The sequence below is a fragment of the Chlorocebus sabaeus genome, chromosome 28 (assembly GCF_047675955.1).
Source record: "Chlorocebus sabaeus isolate Y175 chromosome 28, mChlSab1.0.hap1, whole genome shotgun sequence".
NCBI lineage: Eukaryota > Metazoa > Chordata > Mammalia > Primates > Cercopithecidae > Chlorocebus > Chlorocebus sabaeus.
Window position 1 is genome coordinate 12,151,199 of NC_132931.1, and position 21,029 is coordinate 12,172,227.

A 21,029-nucleotide genomic window follows, 5' to 3' on the forward strand; every position below is an offset into this window, starting at 1 on the left:
TTGTCACAATTAAGGGGATGCTGCTGGCCATCTGGCAGGTGGAGGCCAGGGTTGCTGCTTAAACATCCTATGATGCAGAGGACAGCTCCCCACAGCAAGGAAGTATTTCGCCCAAAATATCAATAGTAAGTTCAGAATCCTTAGGTTAGAGGAGGGAAAACTCCAGGTTTGGGGAGTGAGGGCTGCCTCTAGGGAAAAAGCGGGAAGTGTCTGTGTACAGAGGGAGACTTGGCAGGGAGGCCGCTAATGGGGGCTGTGGGTGGATTCTGAAGACTTGCAGGAAGTACTCCAGGGAGAATGTTTGAACTGGACCCGTTTCTTCCGGAGAAAGGGGCCCTGGAAGCACTGTTAGGAGTGTGGGTGTCATCAGGGGCCTTTAGAGAGCAGGAAGGCTAAGGCAGGACAAGAGGCAAGGAGAACAGGAGGTTCTGGGGAAGGTGTACAGTTCAGAATGGCAGCTCTCTTCCAGGGCCGGACTCCAGAACCCTGATCTCGGAGGCGCGGACTCAGTCTGCGACAGATGCGTCTCCACACGCTTTCCGCGTCGCACACTTCGTGGAAGTAGCGGCAGGTCTGGCCGAGGGCGACAAGGTCTCTGACTGGGAGGAATGAGATGATATGCTCCACCTGGGAGGGAGGAGGGAAGAGGCGGGGGGGTCATTGGTGGCTCCTTGGTGGTCTGGCCCCCAATGCTATTATTCTTAACCCCCCTCCCCAAGGACTCACCAGCTCTGGGGGGAACAACTGGATAGAAATCGGATTCCCTTTCCCCTTCTTCTCTTCAACCCCAAGCTCCGGGCCACAAGAAGGGCAGCTTCTCTTCACCTACCCAAGAAGGGATGCATAGGGTCCCATGAGGGTCCCACATCCTTTTTTCCCTTCTCTCTGCCTATCTTGGGGCTCATCTGACTCCAGCTGGGTGCAGTCATGTCCTCCCCTCTCTCTCCAGACCCATCCCTAACTTCTCCAAATAACTCCTCCCAATCTCCTGCGGCCAATCCCCCTCACCCGGAGCCCCTCCTCCCGTCCACACAGCCTGGTGAATTTTTGCAGCTTCCGTCTCTGGCTTCTCCTCACCATCCTGATTGCCCCCTCCCTGCTCCTGCCCTCCTGTCTCCTAGGCCCTTGGCCCCCCGTTCCTGCTGGCTTTCCCACACCATGTCCCCTGCCTAGGCTTGGGGGACCTCTGGGGCCCCTCTGCCTCCTAGACCCCTCCCCCATGGAGTCTGGGGCTAACAAACCTCTCTGTGACCTCACTGTTTGGCCACTGTGACCTGTTCCCTTTAATCTTGTCCAGGACCCATCTCTCAGACAGCTCCTGGGTTCTAGCTCAGTTCTAGCCATCACATGGCTCAAGGGATATGCATTTTACTGGAGAAATAAAGTGTGAATTACTGGTAGGTGACATCTTTATTTCAGGGAGCAGGAGGAGGTTTTCCACTTGAGGCCCTTTTAGCACTAACTCTGTAGATAAACACTGGTGAATTCTTCACGTTTCAGCAGGCCAAGGCCTCCAGGGATTGGTAGCTCAAGAGTATAGACTCAAAAAACTATAAACTCAGTTTGACAGGTGAGATGGAGAGGTGACTGTGCTCATAATCGTTTAGCTCACAAATGATTCAGCAAACTCTTTAGACTCATGAAAAAACACACCCAAAAGGAGACTGCAGCCTGGTGCCAGTGGCTCATGCCTGAAATTCCAGCACTTTTGGGTGGTCATGGTGCAAGGATGGCTTGAGGCCAGGGGTTCAAGACCAGCCTGGTCAACATAGAGAGACCCTGTGTCTATATATATAAAAAACTTTAAAATTACCCAGGCGTGGTGATGCACCCCTGTAGTCCCAGCTACTCAGAAGGCTGAGGCAGAAGATTGCTTGAGCCCAGTTTGAGGCAGCAGTGAGCTATGATCCTGCCACTGTACTCCAGCCAGGGTGAGCATGATACCCAGTTTCAAAACAAAACCACCACCAAAAAGAAGACTGCTTTTGCTTTCCTGAGGGGCAGTAACATCACTGCATGTATAAAGGACAACCTATTAAGGTGGGAGAAAGGGATGGATGTCCTCTGAAAGCTTAGGATTTCTCCCAGGGTCTCTGATATTAGCTTTGTCTTATGTGGGGTGACATTTATGAGGAGAAACAGCAGGGGTCAGGGTTGTGTCTGTCCCGATCAGGGGAGACCTACACCAAGAAATCCAAGGAGTGGCTGGCTCTTGCAGGGGTTCAAAGGAGTCCCATCCTGCCAGACCACCAGCTCTCACCACACAGTGTCACAGATCCGTTAATTGACTGCACCAGACTGACCACCCAAATTCCCTTATGTATGGTGCCTAGCCACAGCTAGGCTGGGATGCCTAAGATGGAATCTTAACACTTCAACAACTATTCAGGAATATCAGCCTCTGAGATGTGAACTTAGGAGAAAGCAACTTCAGTGACTTGTTTCTGGGCAACCTACCACATAGGAAGGGGACTGCATTAAGGACTTATGCCACTAGAAAGGAAGTTAAGATCTCCAAGTAGACAGAAAGGTATTTTCCATTCCTCTAGCTTTATCCACTCCATTTCACCCCAGGAGGCAAACGAGACATTGTGAATAGAAAAAGTCCACTGTGGCCGGGCGCGGTGGCTCACGCCTGTAATCCCAGCACTTTGAGAGGCCGAGGCGGGCGGATCACAAGGTCAGGAGATCGAGACCATGGTGAAACCCCGTCTCTACTAAAAAATAGAAAAAAATTAGCCGGGCGCAGTGGCGGGCGCCTGTAGTCCCAGCTACTCGGAAGGCTGAGGCAGGAGAATGGCGTGAACCCGGGAGGCGGAGCTTGCAGTGAGCCGAGATTGCGCCACTGCACTCCAGCCTGGGCGACAGAGCGAGACTCCGTCTCAAAAAAAAAAAAAAAAAAAAAAAAAGAAAAAGTCCACTGTGGGTCAGGCTTGGTGTCTCACGCTTATAATCCCAGCACTTTGGGAGGGCGAGGTGGGAGGATTGCTTGAGCCCAGGAGTTCGAGACCAGCCTAGGCAACATAGTACGACCCTGTCTCTACAAAAAATACAATTAGCTGGCATGGTGGTGCATGACTGTAGTCACAGTTACTCGGGAAGCTGAGGTGGGAGGTTGAGGCTGCAGTGAGCCGTGATCAAGCCACTGCACTCCAGCCTGGGCAACAGGGCAACACCCTCTCAAAAGAAAGAAAAAGTCCACTGTGGGCCGGGTGCAGTGGCTTACACCTGTGGTCCCAGTACTTCGGGAGGCAGAGGCAGGATCGCTTGAGGTCAAGAGTTTGAGACCAGCCTGGGCAACGTAGCAAAACCCCATCTCTACAAAAATTAAAAATAAATTAGCCAGGCGCGGTGGTGCTGCCCGTGGTCCCAGCTACTTGGGAGGCTGAGGCGGGAGGATCCCTTGAGTCCAGGCATTCAAGGCTGCAGTGAGCCATGACTGCACCACTGCACTCCAGCCTGGGCGACAGAACTAGACCTTCTTTAAAAAAAAAAAAGAAGAAGAAGAAGAAGAGGAAGGGAAGGGAAGGGAGAGGGAGGGAGGAAGAGAGGGAATGAAAATATCCATTGTGAAAACTGAGGGAGAGGGAAAGGACTGTGCGTGGAGGATCCAGAGACCTAGTTTCTACAGCCAGCTGTCAGGAACTTGCTGTTCGTTCTTGCTAACGCATCAACTTCCCTCTGCCTCAGTTTCTGCATTCGTAGCATCAAGGGCGTTTTCTAGACGGTGAGATCCTTTCTAAGCCTCTAAAAGCCCCAGGTCTGGTCCCCTCTCCATTCCTGTCCAGGGGAGCTCCTCCGGTGAGACGGCAGACCGTGCAACGCTGCACCTACACCCTCCCTCCTCGAGCTGGGCGTCCCCAGGCTCTGGGAAGCCCCCCGCCCGCCCCCAGCCCGGGGGTCCCTAGACCCCTGCCAGAGGCTTCACAGTCGGAGGTTCCCCCGCTGGCCCCTTCAGCTGCGACAACCGCCAGTGCACTGGCCTCAAGCAGTCGCCCGACTCCCTTCCAGCCCTCGACGCCGGCTAGCCCCCTAACACGTCCAGCTCGCACTCGCCACTGCAGCCGCGTACTGCGTTCCCGGCCGGCCCGGGGCTCCGCGTTCATTCTTAATCTCAGTCTTAAAGTTCTAGCTCACCCGCCTCCTCTTTAGCAAAGGGACCGCCTTCTCGCCCATGCTATTGGAAGGTAGAGCCGTCCCTCAGAGAAGAGGCTGGTCCAGATTCCCTTCAGAGGCTCTAATTGGCCTTCTTGACAGTCACTCGCCTGTATCTGGCTTACGATTGGTCTTTGGGGGACGAGGACTAGGCACTCCTGCTTGCGGTCCCTCGGCCCTTTTCGCTACTAGTTGAGTGCCGGTGTCCCCTCCTCTTGGTTGGACCTGATTGGCTCCACCTCCAGATCTAAGCATTGTGATTGGGTGCGGCTGCGCTGGGCGGGACGGCCTGGAGCGCCAGCCGTTGGCGAGCGCTCTATCCTCGTTCCCCTCCCTTCTCTCGTCAGACTCCAGCGCCAGAGCTCCACCCCACTGGCGGGTTCTGATTGGTCACTTCTGACGCGTCTCGGGGCCACGATTGGTCCGTCGGGTTCCGGACACAGCTCCCTCCCCCTTGAGGCAACTACGGCGGCTCCAAGGAGGGGGAGGGGGAAGGAGGGACGGCGGGTCCCGTCAGTCAGGCAGCGGGAGCCGCCGGGAGCGGATGGCGGCGGCCGTAGCGGCTCCACTCGCCGCTAGGGGTGAGGAGGCGGCAGCCACAACCTCCGTGCCCGGGTCTCCGGGTCTGCCAGGGAGCCGCAGTGCAGAGCGGGCCCTAGAGGAGGCGGTGGCCACCGGGATCCTGAATCTGTCTAACCGGCGCTTGAAGCACTTCCCCCGGGGCGCGGCCCGTAGCTACGACCTGTCAGACATCACCCAGGCTGGTGAGTGCAGCCGGGCCCCGGGCCTGACCGGGACCCTCATTTGCATAGCCCCACCCCGGGCCCCGCCCAATCCGGGGGTCGGGCCCGCCCTTTCACCTGGCGGCCAGGGTTGCTGCCCCTCCTGGTTGCCGTAAACCTGCAGCCACCCCGTCCCATCTTTGAGAAAGCCCTGGACAATGAACGTGCTTCTCGTTTGCACAGAACGCCCGGCGCCTCCGAGCGTTGAGAGAGATTCCTCCTTTCTCTTTATTTGCATAGCTGCGCACCTGTAGGATGGTCCCGCCCCTCACCTGGTTGTCTCATTTACATGACCTCTTAACCTCAGCTCCAATCGGTCTATGAAGCAGTCCCCACGAGCTCCTCTAATAACTGTTTTTCTCCCATCTCTTCGTCTACACCTCTTAATCCCCTTCCCACCGAGATCCGAGCCCCAGGCACCCCCTTCCCGTGACTGGTCCCTATGCCCAAGGTTTCTGCTTTCTGTGCCACAACCCCGCCCCCTGAAGTCCTGGCCCTCTCCACTGTCCACGCAGCCTATGGGAAAGCCTATGGGAAAGAAGCAAATCTCTACCTCCCCTCACTCTTTTCTCCCTGAGCTCTTCCGCCTATTATCCCCAACCCCCTTATCTGAGACTCCTCCTCCTCCTTCCTAAGCCTGTGAGGTCACTGTGGAGCCTGTGACCTCATAGGGATCCTAGAATTCCCATTTCAGTTTCTGCTTTCTTCCGGGGAGGGACTTGAGGCCGTTGCTGGAGGGAAGGAAATCTTATCTCCTAGCTGGGAGTGCTGGCCAGCTAGAGACTGTCCTTCCACGCCTCAACCCTCAGGATCTGTCCAACCATGCACCCTCCACCCTGGTGTCTGTGGACGGTAGGGGGTGGGGGACTTAACTGGGACAGGTGAGTCAGGCCTCAGCTACTCAGGAGGCAGCCTATGACCTTGGGCCGACACCTGGGGGTGGGGATCAGGATCAGGGAGGACTGCATTCCCGAAGCCTCACCCCAGCCCAGGCCTCCTCCTCTCATGGGCAAGGTGGGGGACCGGAGCTGGAGGAAAGTGCGTATTTCTCCCTAAGCAGGTGCCCGCTCGCCTGGGAACACTCAGGCCAGCACTGGCACACGCCCTCTCCCCTCTTCTGGGGAGAACCAGTCGAAACCTCCCCACTGATCTCGCCTGCTCTGCAACTCGTGAGATCAGGAGTGATGAGTGAGCTCCAGGAGCCGTTCCTGCCCCTTACAGCCCGATTCCCTCCCACCCCCACCTAACCCCACGCTCCAGATTGACCTCAGCAGCTGTGTGACACTCACTGTCTGTTCCCTTCCCCTCCCCCCTTGTTGTTTTTTGACAAAGACCAAATGTTATTCTTTACTTCCTTAGGCTGTCTCTGCCTGTGTGGACTCTTGGGGAAAACTACCCGGAGCTCCCCGGAGCTCCCCGGCTCCTCCCAGCTCCCACCCCCTGCCCCCTCCTCCCCCAGCATTCCGGCTCAGGGTGCAGCCATGCTCCTGTGAGCTTGTGGGGGAAAATCCCGGTTTCCTGAGAACCCTCCTCTGCCCCACTCTCCACGCAGGAATCCCCAGTCCTTCCAGGGCCCAGGTTCTAGGCCAAGTGGGGTCCCTCTTGTCCAGAACTCTCTCCTCTGTACCCTCTCCCCAAGCAGGGTGCTTACAGGCTGGGGCAGAAAGGGGAAGTGACAAAAACATAAGAGTTGCCCATACCCTGCCCTCCATCTCTCCTCGCCCTCCAAGCAGACGAAAAGCATCAGTGCCTTGCTGCCCGGACTGCCTTGAGCCTTTCCCTCTTGTCTCCCATCTCTTTCTGAGTGTCTTCCTTGTGTGGTTCCTATGTCTTGGGTCCCTGATCTCCCTTGGAGTAGGCTCCCCGGGGTGATAGTAGGAAGAATCCTGAGGTGGCGGGGAGGGGCCGTCTTGCAAAAGAGAAGTGCAGCTCATTCTCTCCCAGACCACATCCTGTGCCCCCTGTGCCCTGCCTCCTGCCTGAACTCCCTTCCGCTCCTAGCTTTTGTCCCCGCCACCGCCTACCCCATCAGAACTCTGAGAACTCGGTCTCCACCCCCTTCGTCCACATGCACACACACAAACACATTTGCCGACGCAGAGAGCAGAGAAAGCGGGCAGGTGGAGGCGAGGCTGGGAGAGGCAGATGCCGACCCCCCACCCTCTCCAGAACGGTTATCTCCCAGGCCAGGGCTTCTGTCTGTGTACCAGGGCTGGGCAGAGAGGAAGAGAGAGGGGTCCTGGGGCATCAGGCTGTCATCCACCATGGTAAACACGGGGCCTACCAGGGACAGAACCTGACAAATTGTTTCTACTTCATTTCCTGTCACAAGACTCATTTCCTTGGGGGATATACCCTGCTTCTCCTCTGCTCTGCTTGCTTTTGCTGGCCTGCCTCTCCCTGAGAAGGGCCCTCGGAGAAGCTCACCAGGTCTGTGGCCTGGGACTCCCCTTTGCGGGCCCTGGGCCCCTCCCAGGACAGGCTGGGCTGAGGAAACAGAAAGGCAGGCTTCTCCAGGTCTAAGCCGTTAGTGGCTCCATGCTAGAGGGAATCCCAAGGCTGCCAGCCTCTGCATAGCAAGGCGGTGCTCCAGATAAGAGAGCGATAGTAGACCCCAGCCCCCACCCACACTCTCCACCCTCGCCATGCCTGAGATGCTCACACAGTTGCTGATCTTTTGAAGTCTGTGTCAGTAAGAGAGGAAGCAGAACGGGGCTGCTAGGGCTGGCAGAGGGTAGTAAGGATGCCTGCCCCAGGCCAGGGGAGCCCAGATGGGAGGGACCTGGGAACTCCAGCTCCCATCTCCAACCAGGTCTTCTTGCCCTTCCCTCCCAGCCCTTGGGAATCGGTAACTTTGTAGTTCTTTGGACCTGGCTTGCTGGTCCTTGGGGCTGGCAAAAATCTCGTTCGGTGTCGGGAACTTAATCTCTAGAACCGAGATAGAGTGACCTGTGGTTTCTCCCCTGTTGAAAACACACTGGAGTAGGGAAGAAGGGCCCCGAGGAGGAATGGGCTCTCCCTGCAGGTTGCCCCAGGGGTTTCCCATATTCCCTCCGGGAGCCCCCCAGCCCCTCACTTTACTGTTTTCCCATGATCACCAACCCCACCTCTGACCTTCTGTTCACCTCACCTGGCATCTCCGAACAGGAACCGCAGGAGTTAGAGACTCCAGCTGCTCTCCAGGATAGCCCTCCATTGACACTGCAGCATTCCCCAACCCCCAAGTCTGAGGCTTCTCCAGCCCAGTGACATGAAGGCCTTTGCCTTCCCTTTGCCATTCTGGTCATGCCTGGAATGTGCTCCCATTGGCAGAAGGCTTTGTTATCTCTCCCGGGAGGCCACACTGATGGCCTTGAATCTTTAGGTGTGGACGTTAGGGAGTGGGCAGCCGGCTATAGGGGGGACTCAAGGTCCTGTCCGGGGCTGGGCCTTTCCACAACTCTCCCCTGACACCTGCTTTCCCTAGACCTGTCCCGGAACCGGTTTCCCGAGGTGCCCGAGGCGGCGTGCCAGCTGGTGTCCCTGGAGGGCCTGAGCCTCTACCACAATTGCCTGAGATGCCTGAACCCAGCCTTGGGGAATCTCACAGCCCTCACCTACCTCAACCTCAGGTAGGGAGGCCGAGCCAGGGTCGCGTGGGAGCATGTCTTTCTCAGTCTCAAGTACTACTGAGTAACCCTCTCGGTGACCCTGAGAGGATGGCAGTGCTGGGATGCCATGCCTGGGGAGCCAGCCCGCTGCCTTTCTCCCTTCCACAGCCGAAACCAGCTGTCATTGCTGCCACCCTACATCTGCCAGCTGCCCCTGAGGGTCCTCATCGTCAGCAACAACAAGCTGGGAGCCCTGCCCCCTGACATCGGCACCCTGGGAAGCCTGCGACAGCTTGTGAGGATGGGGACAGGGCCAGGAAAGGGACCCCTGAGCCAGGCAGCAGGAACCTTCTAGGGGGAGGTTGGGGAGGGCCTGGAGCAAAGACAGAGACAGGAGGGTGGGTTCTGCTGGGCCTGGTCTCATGGCCCCTTCCCACTGCCTTCCTGATACCAGGACGTGAGCAGCAATGAGCTCCAGTCCCTGCCTGCGGAGCTGTGTGGCCTCTCTTCCCTGCGGGACCTCAATGTCCGGAGGAACCAGCTCAGTACACTGCCCGAAGGTGAGGAGAATGAAGAACTGGAGAGGAGGTGTTTGCGTGTGCGTCCCAGTCGGCTCAGGCTGCGGTAACGAAAACACTGCAGGCCAGGTGGCTTATACATGGCAGGCATTCATTTCTCACAGTTCTGGAAGTTGAAGTTCAGGATCTGGGTGTTTCCACGGTCAGCTTCTGGCGGGGCGCTTTTCCTGGCTGCAGACTGCCAGCTCCTCGTGGTACTCCCCGATGGCGGAGAGTAGAGACAGCCTTCTGGAGCCCCTTTGATAAAGGAGCACAAATCTCACTGATGAGAGCTCCACCCTCATGATCGCAATTCCTTCCCTAAGGCCTTGCTTCCTAATCCCATCACTTTGGGGGTTAGGATTTCAGCACAGGACTTTTTGGGGGACACATTCAGTCCACAACAGTGTATGTACTTTGAAAAAGTTACAGGCCAGGAATCTTCAGAGGAGAATTACACTTTCATTGCCCAGGTTCTCCTTTTGCAGTATATAAAACAAACTATAAACAATCTGATTTGATCTTGACCTAGCGACCCTCTGAGGCTGGCAGGGCGCAGATGAGCAGCTCTGTTAGAAATGTGGACACAGGCACAGAAGGGGAGCTGGTGGGTGCATCAGCTCCAGGTAGACTGGCAAGGTCAGAAGGGGCCTTCAAGGTCACCTAGCAGCCCTGCTCACCCCAGCAGGGGCTCTCAAACACCTGAGTCAGGGGATGCTCTGCCACTCTGCCCGGAGATGCCGGGGCCAGTGCCAGGGCCCAAGGGGCCGATTTAATGAGCTCACTATAATGCCACTCCAAAGCAGGCATGCCTTTTCAGCAGGCAGCAGCATATGTTTGTGTCTGTGTGTGTTGTGTGTGTTTATGTTTTGCGTGTGTCTGTGTGCATGTGTATGTGTATGTGTGCGTGTGTTGTGTGTGTGTCTGTTGTGTGTGTTTATGTCTGTGTTGTGTGTGTTATGTCTGTGCGTGTGTGTTTGTGTCTGTGTTGTGTCTGTGTGTGTTTGTCTCTGTGTATGTGTGTGTTTGTCTCTGTGTATGTGTGTGTGTTGTGTGTGTTTATGTCTGTGTTGTGTTTGTGTCTGTGTGTGTGTGTGTGTGTGTGTGTATGATTCCTATGTTTTAGGTTGGGACCAGGTAGATGCGGGTGATGTGACTAAGATCTGGGGCCATCTCTTAGGGATTTAATGGCTTCATGAGGAGAGACAAACAGTCATAGGGAAGTTTTGTGGGCAGGTTCCCCGGACGGGGGCTAGGGGGAGGTGGCACTGGACTCTGCTTGGGGGGCTTGGGGAAGACTTCACCGGAGGTGCAGGCACGGTGGGAGCCAGCCATTGAAGGAGAATTCCCCACCCTTCTGCATCCCGGCAGAGGACCCAGCATGTGCAAAGCATGGGGTTAGGAAGGCGAGCCAGGTATGGCAGGAAGGCCTGTGCCGTGCTCGAGTGTGAACTTGGTTTTGAAGAACAAGGAGGGAGTGAGGTGGTCATCCACTTTCCCTGTCTCCCCACTCCTTGACCCTTTCTGCACCTGCCCTCTTCCTTCCCAGTCAAAAGTGGTAGGAAGGGCTCTCTCTGGGCCATAAAAAAATCCCAGCAAGATGCCCTGGGGACAGAGGCAAGAGCAATGAGTTCCATGAATCTGGGATGTCTGGAAAGATCCACCGAGGTGGTGACGCTTGAGCTGAACCTTGAAAGATGCGTGGATGGGGAAAATGGAGTTCTCCCAACTGAGCAAACAGCACCTGGGAAGGCTCAGAAGCCAAGGGCCCGGAGGGGTGGGCAGTGAGGTGGGAAACATGCGTGGAGCCGGGTCATGGAAGCCTTGCTCGTGCTGGGTTAGGGAGCTGTGGTTTTTATTCTGTGCCTAGGGCCACCATGAATCCAGACTGTGCCTTTTTAAGATGAGCAAAAGGCATCTTTCCCTGTGGACAGGCAGCGCTTCACATAGGGTGCAGTGCTGGGCCCATGCTGGGGAGAGGGGACTCCCGGGCAGGCACAACCTGCTCAACATCGGCAGCCCTGGCTGCATGTCACAGAAGGCGTTTGAGCAGGGTTTGTGTCTTGTGCTGATCATTTGAAAATGGAGGGTGGGTTCGAGTGTGGAGTGGGCAGGCGAGGAGACGAGGAGGGTCAGACAGGGCTGGGCGGGACCTGACATCCGATGGGCCTTCCCTTGGAGGCTAAGCCAATGTCCGGATGGGCCCTCTCAGGGAAGCTCGCTTAGACTGTGGACCAGAATCGTGTGGAAAGAGGAGCAGGGAGGTTGTTCCGGGGAATGACTTGAGCCACCCAGGGGAGAGGCTGTGCTAGGCCCTGGGTGACTGGCCAGCCAGAGCCAAGGGCAAGGGAGTGAGCATGAGGCCCCAGGCCTGAGCACGCTCCTGACTTTTCCCTTGCCCACCTGCTCCAGAGCTGGGGGACCTCCCTCTGGTCCGCCTGGATTTCTCCTGTAACCGCATCTCCCGCATCCCGGTCTCCTTCTGCCGCCTCAGGCACCTGCAAGTCATTCTGCTGGACAGCAACCCCCTGCAGAGCCCGCCTGCCCAGGTGAGGCGGGGGCCCGGGGGGCCACAGGGACAGGGGTGTGGCTGGGCAGGAGTGGGGTTGGTCCCCTTGGGCAGCCGAGCAGGATCCGGGGAGCTGCCCTCCCTGCCAGCTCCCCAGCGTGTGCTGCCGCGCACACAGGTCTGCCTGAAGGGGAAACTTCACATCTTCAAGTACTTGTCCACAGAAGCTGGGCAGCGTGGGTCAGCCCTGGGGGACCTGGCCCCTTCTCGGCCCCCGAGTTTCAGTCCCTGGTAAGTCCTAGGTGGGGAGGAAGGAAGCCCTGGGATACTGAATGCCCCTTCCTGGCCCCAGGTACCCCCTGCTTTCTGGGAGGATGGGGGGCTGCTGTCCAGCATCAGGCTGACCAGATGTCCCTGGCTGGCCCCAGTCCTGCAGAGGATCTGTTTCCGGGACATCGGTATGATGGCGGGCTGGACTCAGGCTTCCACAGCGTTGATAGTGGCAGCAAGAGGTGGTCTGGAAATGAGGTGAGGGCTTCCTGTCCATGGGAAATTGGGGGTGTCAGCCCTGGGAGAGGACCTCTGAACTGGGGACCTCCGAACTGGGGACCTCCAAATTGCAGGGTACCAGGCAGAGGCTGCAGCTGTCCTCTTCCTTCCCTCTGCCCAGCGTCCCAGGGAAGGGCTGGCTCAGCAAAGACCCTGAGCTTAGTCCCACACAGGACCCCCCAGGCCCCATGCCCCCATGTGCAGAGAGGCCATCTCCCATCTCTGCCTCTGCCTTTACAGTCAACAGATGAATTTTCAGAGCTGTCATTCCGGATCTCAGAGCTGGCCCGGGAGCCCCGGGGACCCAGAGAACGCAGGGAGGACGGCTCAGGTGAGTAGCAGGGCTGGCTGGGAGCTGGGCTGGACCAGGGTCCCCACTCACTTGCTGACATGCTGGCCTCCCCAGCGGACGGAGACCCTGAGCAGATTGACTTCATCGACAGCCACGTCCCGGGGGAGGATGAAGAGCGAGGCACTGTGGAGGTGAGAGCCCAGCTGTGCCTCTCCCAAGGGAGGGGAGCTAGATCAGGGGACAGGGCAGGCGTGGGCACAGGCCTGCTCTCAGCTGCTCTGCTGTTCTCTCCTTAGGAGCAGCGACCACCCGAATTAAGCCCCGGGGCAGGGGACAGGGAGAGGGCACCAAGCAGCAGGTATCCCAAGCCCTGAAACCGACGCCACTGCCTGATCCTCCCACCCCCAAGACCCCTCCTTCCCTGACCCCAGGGTCTGCCCCTCTCACCCTGTCTTGGTCCCTCAGGCGGGAGGAGCCGGCAGGGGAGGAGCGGCGGCGCCCGGACACCTTGCAGCTGTGGCAGGAGCGGGAACGGCGGCAGCAGCAGCAGAGTGGGGCATGGGGGGCCCCCAGGAAGGACAGGTGGGACCCAGGGCCACCTGGGGCTGTTGCCAGACACTGAGCCCTGGAAATGGGGCCACCGAGCCCCACTAAGCCGTTCTGCCTCGGGGCTAGCTGACCTCACCTCTCCTTGTTCCAGCCTCTTGAAGTCAGGGCTCAGGTCTGCTGCGGGAGGAGCCACCGCCATGTGCACTCAAGCCACGCACAAGTAGGTTTCCTGCCAGCATCCGGTCCCCACTCCTCTTCCCATGCCCATCCCTCTAACTCCCTTCTGTCTCTCCTCAGTGGCCCGCCTAAGTCCAGTGCCTCCCAAGCGGGAGCTACAGTGGGGCAGGGAGCCCCCGCCCCTGCCCCCGCCTCCCAAGAGCCCCTTCCCATAGCTATACCAGGTGGGACAGGGACTTTGGGAGGAGGATGGGGCCTGTGTTGGTGAGGGCTGGTTGGGAGAGAGGGACACAGAGGGGATGCCTGTCTCATCTGTCCCTGTCGCTGTGTCCCTGGTTCTGGCCCCAGCAACAGCACCTGCTCCGAGGCCACTTGGCTCCATTCAGAGACCAAACAGCTTCCTCTTCCGTTCCTCCTCTCAGAGTGGCTCAGGTGGGTGTCCCGCCCTCCCCAGTGCTGACCCAGTGCTTGCCAGCAGCAACTGCTACATCACCCTTCTGCCCTGGGAGCCCTCTGGGTCTGTTGTACCTTTGTGTTGAAAATCCCACAAATAAGCTGGGTGTGGTGGCTCACACCTGTAATTGCAGCACTTTAGGAGGCCAAGGTGGGAGGATTGCTTGAGCCCAGGAATTCAAGACCCGCTTGGGCAACATAGCGAGACCCCATCTCCATGAAAAAGTAAAAGAAAATCCCACAAGCAGAGGCAGGAGGTGTGGGTGCCAGGCCACTGGGACCCAGCTACAGAGTCAGTGGTGAGCAGTGGAGGCGGCCCCATGCCCCCCTTTTTCTCCTAGGCCCTTCCTCACCAGACTCTGTCCTGAGACCTCGGCGGTCCCCCCAGATTCCAGATGAGAAGGACTTAATGACTCAGCTGCGCCAGGTGAGCAGAGCTGGGAGCTGTGTGGGCAGGGACCTGGGCCGGGCACCTCCTTGTGTTGCTGTCCTTGGGACCAGCCTCCCTCCACATCCTCTGTGCCCACTCTGGCACCTCCCCTGAGGACAGAAGGGGACAGGCACAAGTTCCCTGCTGGCCCTGAGCCCCCCACTCTCCCTGCCTCCCAGATACCTCTCCTTCCCTGACCCCTGCTCTATGCGGTCTACACTCCCAGGTCCTTGAGTCCCGGCTGCAGCGGCCCCTGCCCGAGGACCTGGCCGAGGCTCTGGCCAGCGGGGTCATCCTGTGCCAACTGGCCAACCAGCTACGGCCGCGCTCCGTGCCCTTCATCCATGTGCCCTCTCCTGCTGTGGTCAGTTGGGGCCGGGGAGGAGGTGGGGGATGGGCTGGGGCACCTGTGGCCTCTCCCTTACCACGTTTTCTTCCTTCACCCACCCCAGCCAAAACTCAGTGCCCTCAAGGCTCGGAAGAATGTGGAGAGTTTCCTAGAAGCCTGTCGAAAAATGGGAGTGCCTGAGGTATGGGGGCCGCTTTCTAAAGAGTGGTGGCATGCCGGGCTCAGCCAAGCGTGTGGCATGGATGGCGGGCTTCCATTCGCAGCGGGTGTCTGCTCTCAGATGGAGGCACAGGCTGCCCCTGCCCTGCCCGGCATGCCCCCTGCCCTGCATGCCCCCTGCCCTGCATGTCGCCTGTCCTACACGTCCCCTGCCCTGCAGGCCCCATCTTGTCCTGCATGTCACCTGCTTTGCATGCCCCCTGCCCTGCATGTTGCCTGTCCTGCACTCCCGCTGCCCAGCACGTCGGCATGTGGGCGTGGTTCTGGCCCCAGCACGTGAGGGCAGGGGTGGGAGGGACTGTCCTGCTGCTGCTGCTGACATCTGTCCCTTGTCCTTGTCCATCTGCTCTCCTCTCCCCCAGGCTGACCTGTGCTCGCCCTTGGATCTCCTCCAGGGCACTGCCCGGGGGCTGCGGACCGTGCTGGAGGCCGTGAAGCGGGTGGGGGGCAAGGCCCTACCGCCCCTCTGGCCCCCCTCTGGTCTGGGCGGCTTCGTCATCTTCTACGTGGTCCTCATGCTGCTGCTCTATGTCTCCTACACTCGGCTCCTGGGTTCCTAGGACCCAAAATCAGCCCTCCCTTACCCCTTTCCCTCCCCTCTTCTATTTATAAGGCCCCTGCTCCACCCAACCCCACCTTCGGTGCCTTCAGCCCCAACCAAAGACACTAGTGCACCCCCTTCACAGACACTGACCTCAGAGGCCCCACTCTGGTGCCCCCAGACCCTGGGCCCCCAGCCTCTGGCCTCCCTCCGGTAGCCCCATGAATCCCCACCTCTCAGTGCTGACGGTGCCTTCATGTCCCCGCCAGCCCTGCCCCTGCCCTCTGTGCCCCGTGAGGGGTGGCAGGAGCTAGAGTCTCCCCTTTCCTCCTGTGCCCTCCCCTTCCCCCCCCAACGGCTGCTATGCGGGGGCTAAATTATCTCTATTTTGTAGAGAGGATCTATATTTGTAGGGGTGTGGGACCCAGGCCGGGTCCCTGTCTCTGTGTATAAACTGTACAGACCGTGACCGCCTTGCCTGTGTGTGTGTATGTGTGCGCGCGTCTGCTCCGCGTGGCGGTGGCTGTGGCCATGGCTCTGTGCCCACCAGCATCGCCCTTCTGAGATGCCAGCCTCTCATGCTCCCGGAGCCTCTGCCTCCCCCCGTGTCATCTCCCTTCTGTTATCGCTGACAGCTTTCTTGCGTCTCATTTGTCACCGAACCCTGAGCGCATGGTGATGCTCGGGTCTGCTCCCGACCCCCTGCCGCAGGCCGGAAGCCACGGGGGGCCCCCTGGGGAAGCTAACCCGGCCCCTTCCCCCAGGAGTCACTGTGCCAGCCCCACCACATCCTGGAAGAGGAGGGGGCCCCGGGAAGGGGCCTCCCCTACATCGCTGCTGTCGTCCACGCCCTGCTGGACCGGCCTTAGGGGTGAAGGTGGGGACAGGGCCCACCCCGCCCGGGACCCCGGGAGCAGAAGACGCGCCTGGGCTGCACGCTCTGAGACAAGCACTCGGTGAGGGCGGCCTGGGCCTGGGCCCCCTTGGCCTTCGGGCCTGGCTGCCTCTGGGACCGAGGGTCTGGGTGGAAGGACCACGGGTGTCGCAGGTGTCGTGTCAGCTGCAATAAACAGAAGCCAGAAGCCCTCTGGGTGGCCCTCAGGTGTAACTGTGTCTGAGAACACGCGCGTCGCGGGATTGTGGGGGGGCCTCTGTATCCGGAATTCACCGCCCGGTCGCCAGGGGGCGCCCGCGGGAGCCCGGCGGGGGCACGCGCCACGTGGCCGGGAGACGCACAGGGCGCCGGCGTCGCCGCGAGGCCTCTAGGGTGGGTTCGCCAGGAGGGCTGGTTCGCGCCGCGCCTAGAGGGAGGCTGAGCGGGCCGGGCCGGGCGGCGGGGACACTGCGGTGCAGCCCTGCGCTCCGGAACGCGGAATGTTGCCCTGGTCGCCGCCACGGTGGGGCGTGGGCCCGGAGGAGGCGCCCGAGGGACCAGGCCTTGCGGCGGGCAAGGACCAGGGCGAGCCCTGGAGCTCCGGAGCGGACGCCCCCAGGGATCTGGGGACATCCCCATGGGACAGGTGAGGGGCTCGGCCGGAGCCGCGGGGGGACAACGACTGGGAACCTCCATGCCTTCACTACGCGCTCTGCGGAGGTTTCTCCATTGTCCTTGCCGGAGTTTGGGTCCCTCGGCCTCCCTTGCACCAGGCACCCTTGGGCTCCAGGGGAAGGTGCGTGGGGGCAGTGTGACTGCAGCCTCAGTCCCTGCCCCTCCAGCCCACGGCCCCCATCCCGTAGCCCTTCCTGGACCCGGACAGAGCAGCTGCCGCTGCCCCACCACCCGCCAGGCCCAGCCACTGAGCAGCCCCCGGGAGCCCCAGGTAGGACGGGTCCTGCTGCCTCTACTACCGCCAAGAGCCTCTCTGACTCTGAGCCTGTTTTAATCCCCAAGTGTCCCCCCAGCTCCCCGTTCCCCCCAGGTGGCCTGGGAGGTGGACCCCTCGAGGATGACTCCACTAGCGCCCTGGGACCCCAAGTACGAAGCGAAAGCGGGCCCTCAGCCAGTGTGGGTGAGTTGTGAGGGCAAACCTGTGGGGCTGGCTGGGGTGTTCAGGGAGCTGCGCGGTGGCCTGAGGCTCCCTCCAGTGGTCTGTCCTCCTCACCCTAGGGGGCCAACTGTAGCTCAGGAGCCTCGTTCTCAGGCCGGACGCTGTGTCACCCCTCGTTCTGGCCGCTGTATGAGGCAGCCTCGGGCAGGGGTCTCAGGCCCGTGGCCCCTGCCACAGGGCATTGGAATGGACAGCAGGTGCACCCAGATGCAGGTACCTCCCTTGGTCCTCTGGGGGTGCAAGGCTGCCCCAACTCCTCCCGGAACCAGTGCCCAGGGGTGGGAGCCCACAGCCTGCCACCCTAGTGGTGTTTCCTTCTAGGGTTCCCGGTGATGTGCTGTGAAGATGTCTTCCTCTCGGACCCTCTGCTGCCCCGGGGGCAGCGTGTCCCCCTGTACCTGTCCAAGGCCCCCCAGCAGGTGAGAGCTCTTCCCCCTCCCTGGCCTTACACCAGCCTCCAGGCGTGCCTGGCAGGAAACACGTCCCATTCTCTCTCCTCAGGTGATGGGCTCCCTGAAACTGCTGCCGCCGCCCCCCATTATGTCTGCCTGGGTCCTCCCCCGCCTGTCACCCTCCCGGGGCCCCTCCACCGCCTGGCTCAGTGGGCCGGAGCTGATCGCTCTCACTGGCCTGCTGCAGATGAGCCAGGGGGAACCCAGGCGCAGCTCCTCCGTGGTTGCCACGCCCCCTGCTGGCCCCCCAGACCCTACCTCTGACCCACCAAGCCCCTGTGGTAGCCCCGGCAGTTCTCAGGGTGCTGACCTCTCTCTCCCACAGACCCCAGACACCCATTGTCCATAGCCTTCTCAGGGCAGAGTGGGCTGGTTGTGTTGACAATAAAGCAGTGTTGGTTTGCAAAACAGGCTCCGTGTGGCTGGGAGCAGAGTAGGGCATAGAGGCAGGAATGGGGTCTCTTTCTGTCCCACTATAGATCGCCCCCTGCTGTGTTAGGCGGAGGACGGGGGTATCCATGACCTAAGGCGTTTCTGGGCTGACCAGACAGAGCCCCTTTAATGAGTGAGTGGGTGGTCTGCATGGCAGTGCAGAGCTGAATTTATAGGAAACAAGGAGCCATAAACTGCCAGGTGGGGGAGTAAGTAGGGGCACCTCACTTTTAGGGGGCACTAGCGGTAAGATCCCTGGTGCTCCCACATCTCTTGTGCTCCCACATCTCTTGTGCTGGGGCTCCCGGAGTTCAGTTCTGGGCTGGGTGGGGTAGTTGTTTGGCTCAGAGGAGACACAGAACGCACTGCAGGTGTGTGGGGGAGGATGCCAGTCCACATGAATGTCACCATTGACGGAAAGGTGGCCCCACCACAGCCGACCTGAGACTCTAGAGATTCTTGCACGAACTCTGCAGAGAAACAGAGGATCAGGGCTTCAGCTGAGAAAGCCCAAAGTGTGTAGTTTTGGTGGTTTGGGCGGGGATGGGTTCTAGAATTTTCTCCCATAAAATAGCCCAACTTCTTGGAGAACCTCCTACTCAAGACTTAGGTGCCACAGCTGGAAGGGACAGAGCGGGCAGAGACCCCAGCTTGTTGCCCTGCAGGTCACTTGTCCGAGGTGGCATCTGGGTCTTAAAGCCCCTCCCGTGGTGGGGGGTTAGGAGGCAGGGTGGGGGCATTACAATACCACTCCCTCCTATCCCTGCCTCAGCCACCCCCCAATCAGTCAGCAGGAGAGAGCTGCCTGGGTCTCAGGTCTCCTCACCGGCGCCTCCAGGGAGTTCTAGAACTCAATGCCCGTGTAGCTACGCGGGTGGAGCGTGCAGGCCCTGGGGACGCCACCAAGTGCCCCCAGAGAAAGGACCAGGTCCAGGTCAACATAGCTGAGGCAGCTCGTCAGGGGCTCTGGCCTGGCAGTGACTGTTCGGAGGCTCTCGGGCCGATAACTTGATGCACACTTCCTCCCCAGCCAGCTCCGAGGGGGGCAGGAGCAGCGCTGAGCCCCTACCCGTCCCCAGCCAGCCCCCACATTGTGATGGGCGCTCCTTGGCCTGGGTCCAGGCTCCTGAGCCCAGACTTGTAGGAATGGTCCCCATGGGCTCATAGTCACTCCCCACTCCCTTGGTTATGTAGCCCCCACCCTGCCCCTTGGGGTAGGAGGCTGCTGCCCCCAGCCTTGCCAAGGTCTTGAGGGCTGCTTGCTCGATCCCCTCTTGCAGACACCCCTGATGGCTCAGGCCACTTGACTGGGCCGCAGAAGCTGGGGTCTCAGGAATGGGGAGTCTGAAGATGCTCATAGGAGGGTCCCTGAGGGCCTGGGCCTCATTGTGCCCGGAGAACTTTTTTTTTTTTTTTTTTTTTTTTGAGACGGAGTCTAGCTCTGTTACCCAGGAGTGCAGTGGCTGATCTTGGCTCACTGCAACCTCCGATTCCCTGGTTCAAGCGATTCTCCTGCCTCAGCCTCCTGAGTAGCTGGGATTACAGGCATGTGCCACCACGCCCGGCTAATTTTTGTATTTTTAGTAGAGATGGGGGTTTCACCATGTTGGCCAGGCTGGTCTCGAACTCCTCACCTCAGGCGATCCTGACCTCGGGCGATACGCCCGCGTTTGGCCTCCCAAAGTAGTGGGATTACAGGCGTGAGCTACCGCGCCGGGCCTGTGCCGGGAGAACTCTAAACCTGCAAACCCTTTAATGCTTGAACTTTCGGTGACCTGGGGCAGGGGCGAGCCAGGGAGAAACCACAGCCACAAGCCCCCGGGGTCCCTGGCAAGCCGGGGCTTGGGCGGCACCGCGCGCCTCCAGCAGGGCGTTGTATCACGCCTGCTGCTCCGCCTCGCCTGCCGCCGCCACGCGCAGGCTGTTGTCGTGGGTGTAGAGGAGGATCAGGTGGTGCTGGCGCGTCTGCGCGCTTGTTGATGGTGGACGCGCCCGCTAGGCTCAGGCTGTGCTGGGGCCGCGCTCGGCCCGCGCGAAACTTCTGCTCGCTCTCAGAAGACGGGACGCGGCGGGTCTGCGCGCAGGTGGCGGCAGAGTAGAGGCAGGCCCAGGGCAGCGGCTGGCTGAGGGGCATGGCGGCCATTCCCGGCTCTCCCCGGGGCCGCCGCCCGTGGGCTTCATTCAGGGCCGAAGGCAATAAAGTGGCTGCAGGAGAGGCAGACATGGCTGGGTCTCGTGTCCTGAGCGCGGAGAGAGGCCAGCAGGGGTGGGGGTGAGTTGGTGAACTCGGGCAGGGAGTCCAGCGTCTTAATGTCCAGCGTCTCTCCTGGGCTCCTGACTGGAAGTTTGGGGCAAGGGCTCTGCGCACAGCGAGTGTCCCGGTGGCTGCTGCCCGTGGCCTGGGCTCCCCACTACCTCCCTCCCTCAGCCGACCGCTCCGGAACCCCCACCCCACGAGACGAATCCTCACGTCGCCCGGGCGCTGGAATTTGAGTAGGGAAGTCCAAGAGAGGCGGCCTCGACCCCAAGACTGAGCCTTTACAGGGGCAGGGAGCGTGGGGGCGTCTCTACCGATCAGCTGACTGCGGTCCGGACACGTCGTCCGGGCAACCGAGAAAGCCTCCGTGTGAGGCCAGTGTGATCGGACTTGTGGCAGCGGTGGTGGCGCTGGCGATTAGAGGGCGGTGGAGCGGGGCCTCCACGCACCCTGCCGGCTCCTGCCGCGCCCCCCTCGGCCTATAGGTGTCCTTCCTGTGTGTAACCCATTCCCATCCAGGAGTGGTTTTGTGCCCTTCCAAGTAACCCAAGGAGCCACCGTCACTGAACACTACGCTGGATTATTTCTGAGCTGGAGATTCAGTTTCTTGAGGGTTTGGGGTGATAGGAGGTGACTTGGAATAAGTAGGTTCAGGGGGTATTCCCTGTGCACAGACCATACCCACTGG

General features: G+C 59.9%; 4 protein-coding genes and 1 long non-coding RNA gene across 11 annotated transcripts in view; 4 read left to right on the forward strand and 1 right to left on the reverse strand.

The window, feature by feature from the left end:
• LOC119621369 (uncharacterized) overlaps positions 1 to 578 on the forward strand; it is a 14,908-nt gene extending 14,330 nt beyond the window's left edge. For both annotated transcript variants that reach the window (XR_012091710.1, XR_012091711.1), the window contains one exon: positions 470 to 578. This is a non-coding gene — a long non-coding RNA (uncharacterized lncRNA). The remainder of the gene's footprint in view (positions 1 to 469) is intronic.
• Positions 1 to 8,396, reverse strand: part of FBXO24 (F-box protein 24) — a 19,855-nt gene extending 11,459 nt beyond the window's left edge. For 3 of the 6 annotated variants that reach the window (XM_073012742.1, XM_037990423.2, XM_037990421.2), the window contains exons 1-3: positions 4,053 to 4,145; positions 727 to 825; positions 444 to 627 (exon numbers count right to left, since the gene is read on the reverse strand). In XM_073012742.1, coding sequence (XP_072868843.1) covers positions 444 to 627; positions 727 to 825; positions 4,053 to 4,106 — 337 coding nt within the window. In that variant the 5' untranslated portion in view covers positions 4,107 to 4,145. Of the gene's footprint in view, positions 1 to 443; positions 628 to 726; positions 826 to 4,052; positions 4,575 to 8,067 lie in introns of those variants that run through there. The other 3 variants (XM_008018538.3, XM_008018539.3, XM_008018540.3) reach the window with 3 other exon arrangements.
• LRCH4 (leucine rich repeats and calponin homology domain containing 4) lies at positions 4,646 to 15,621 on the forward strand. The gene is made up of 18 exons (XM_008018535.3): positions 4,646 to 4,919; positions 8,404 to 8,548; positions 8,696 to 8,822; positions 8,982 to 9,087; positions 11,497 to 11,633; positions 11,772 to 11,884; positions 12,022 to 12,121; positions 12,383 to 12,473; positions 12,549 to 12,625; positions 12,731 to 12,792; positions 12,900 to 13,016; positions 13,135 to 13,203; positions 13,281 to 13,384; positions 13,509 to 13,592; positions 13,955 to 14,040; positions 14,270 to 14,407; positions 14,496 to 14,573; positions 14,974 to 15,621. Exons 1-18 carry the CDS (start codon positions 4,700 to 4,702, stop codon positions 15,169 to 15,171), a joined length of 2,052 nt encoding a protein of 683 aa, XP_008016726.3. The 5' UTR covers positions 4,646 to 4,699; the 3' UTR covers positions 15,172 to 15,621.
• A 21-nt stretch (positions 15,622 to 15,642) lies between these two features.
• On the forward strand, positions 15,643 to 16,240 carry LOC119621368 (uncharacterized). Its single transcript, XM_037990424.2, is given in 3 exon segments — positions 15,643 to 15,748; positions 15,751 to 16,030; positions 16,032 to 16,240. Coding segments are annotated over 3 exon segments (576 nt in total). The 3' UTR covers positions 16,222 to 16,240.
• A 129-nt stretch (positions 16,241 to 16,369) lies between these two features.
• SAP25 (Sin3A associated protein 25) lies at positions 16,370 to 18,047 on the forward strand. The gene is made up of 6 exons (XM_008018533.3): positions 16,370 to 16,672; positions 16,869 to 16,972; positions 17,055 to 17,161; positions 17,260 to 17,413; positions 17,522 to 17,619; positions 17,702 to 18,047. Exons 1-6 carry the CDS (start codon positions 16,527 to 16,529, stop codon positions 17,999 to 18,001), a joined length of 909 nt encoding a protein of 302 aa, XP_008016724.1. The 5' UTR covers positions 16,370 to 16,526; the 3' UTR covers positions 18,002 to 18,047.
• Positions 18,048 to 21,029: the final 2,982 nt, after the last annotated feature.

What these genes read in the sequence shown, in the direction of transcription:
- LRCH4 (XM_008018535.3), top strand. Translation starts at nt 4,700, where the DNA reads ATGGCGGCGGCCGTAGCGGCTCCACTCGCCGCTAGGGGTGAGGAGGCG. An exon ending in CTCACCTACCTCAACCTCAG is followed by an intron (nt 8,549 to 8,695) that starts GTAGGGAGGCCG and finishes TCCCTTCCACAG; the next exon opens with CCGAAACCAGCTGTCATTGC. An exon ending in GGGGCCCCCAGGAAGGACAG is followed by an intron (nt 13,017 to 13,134) that starts GTGGGACCCAGG and finishes TCCTTGTTCCAG; the next exon opens with CCTCTTGAAGTCAGGGCTCA.
- SAP25 (XM_008018533.3), top strand. Translation starts at nt 16,527, where the DNA reads ATGTTGCCCTGGTCGCCGCCACGGTGGGGCGTGGGCCCGGAGGAGGCG. An exon ending in GGGACATCCCCATGGGACAG is followed by an intron (nt 16,673 to 16,868) that starts GTGAGGGGCTCG and finishes CTGCCCCTCCAG; the next exon opens with CCCACGGCCCCCATCCCGTA. An exon ending in TGTCCAAGGCCCCCCAGCAG is followed by an intron (nt 17,620 to 17,701) that starts GTGAGAGCTCTT and finishes CTCTCTCCTCAG; the next exon opens with GTGATGGGCTCCCTGAAACT.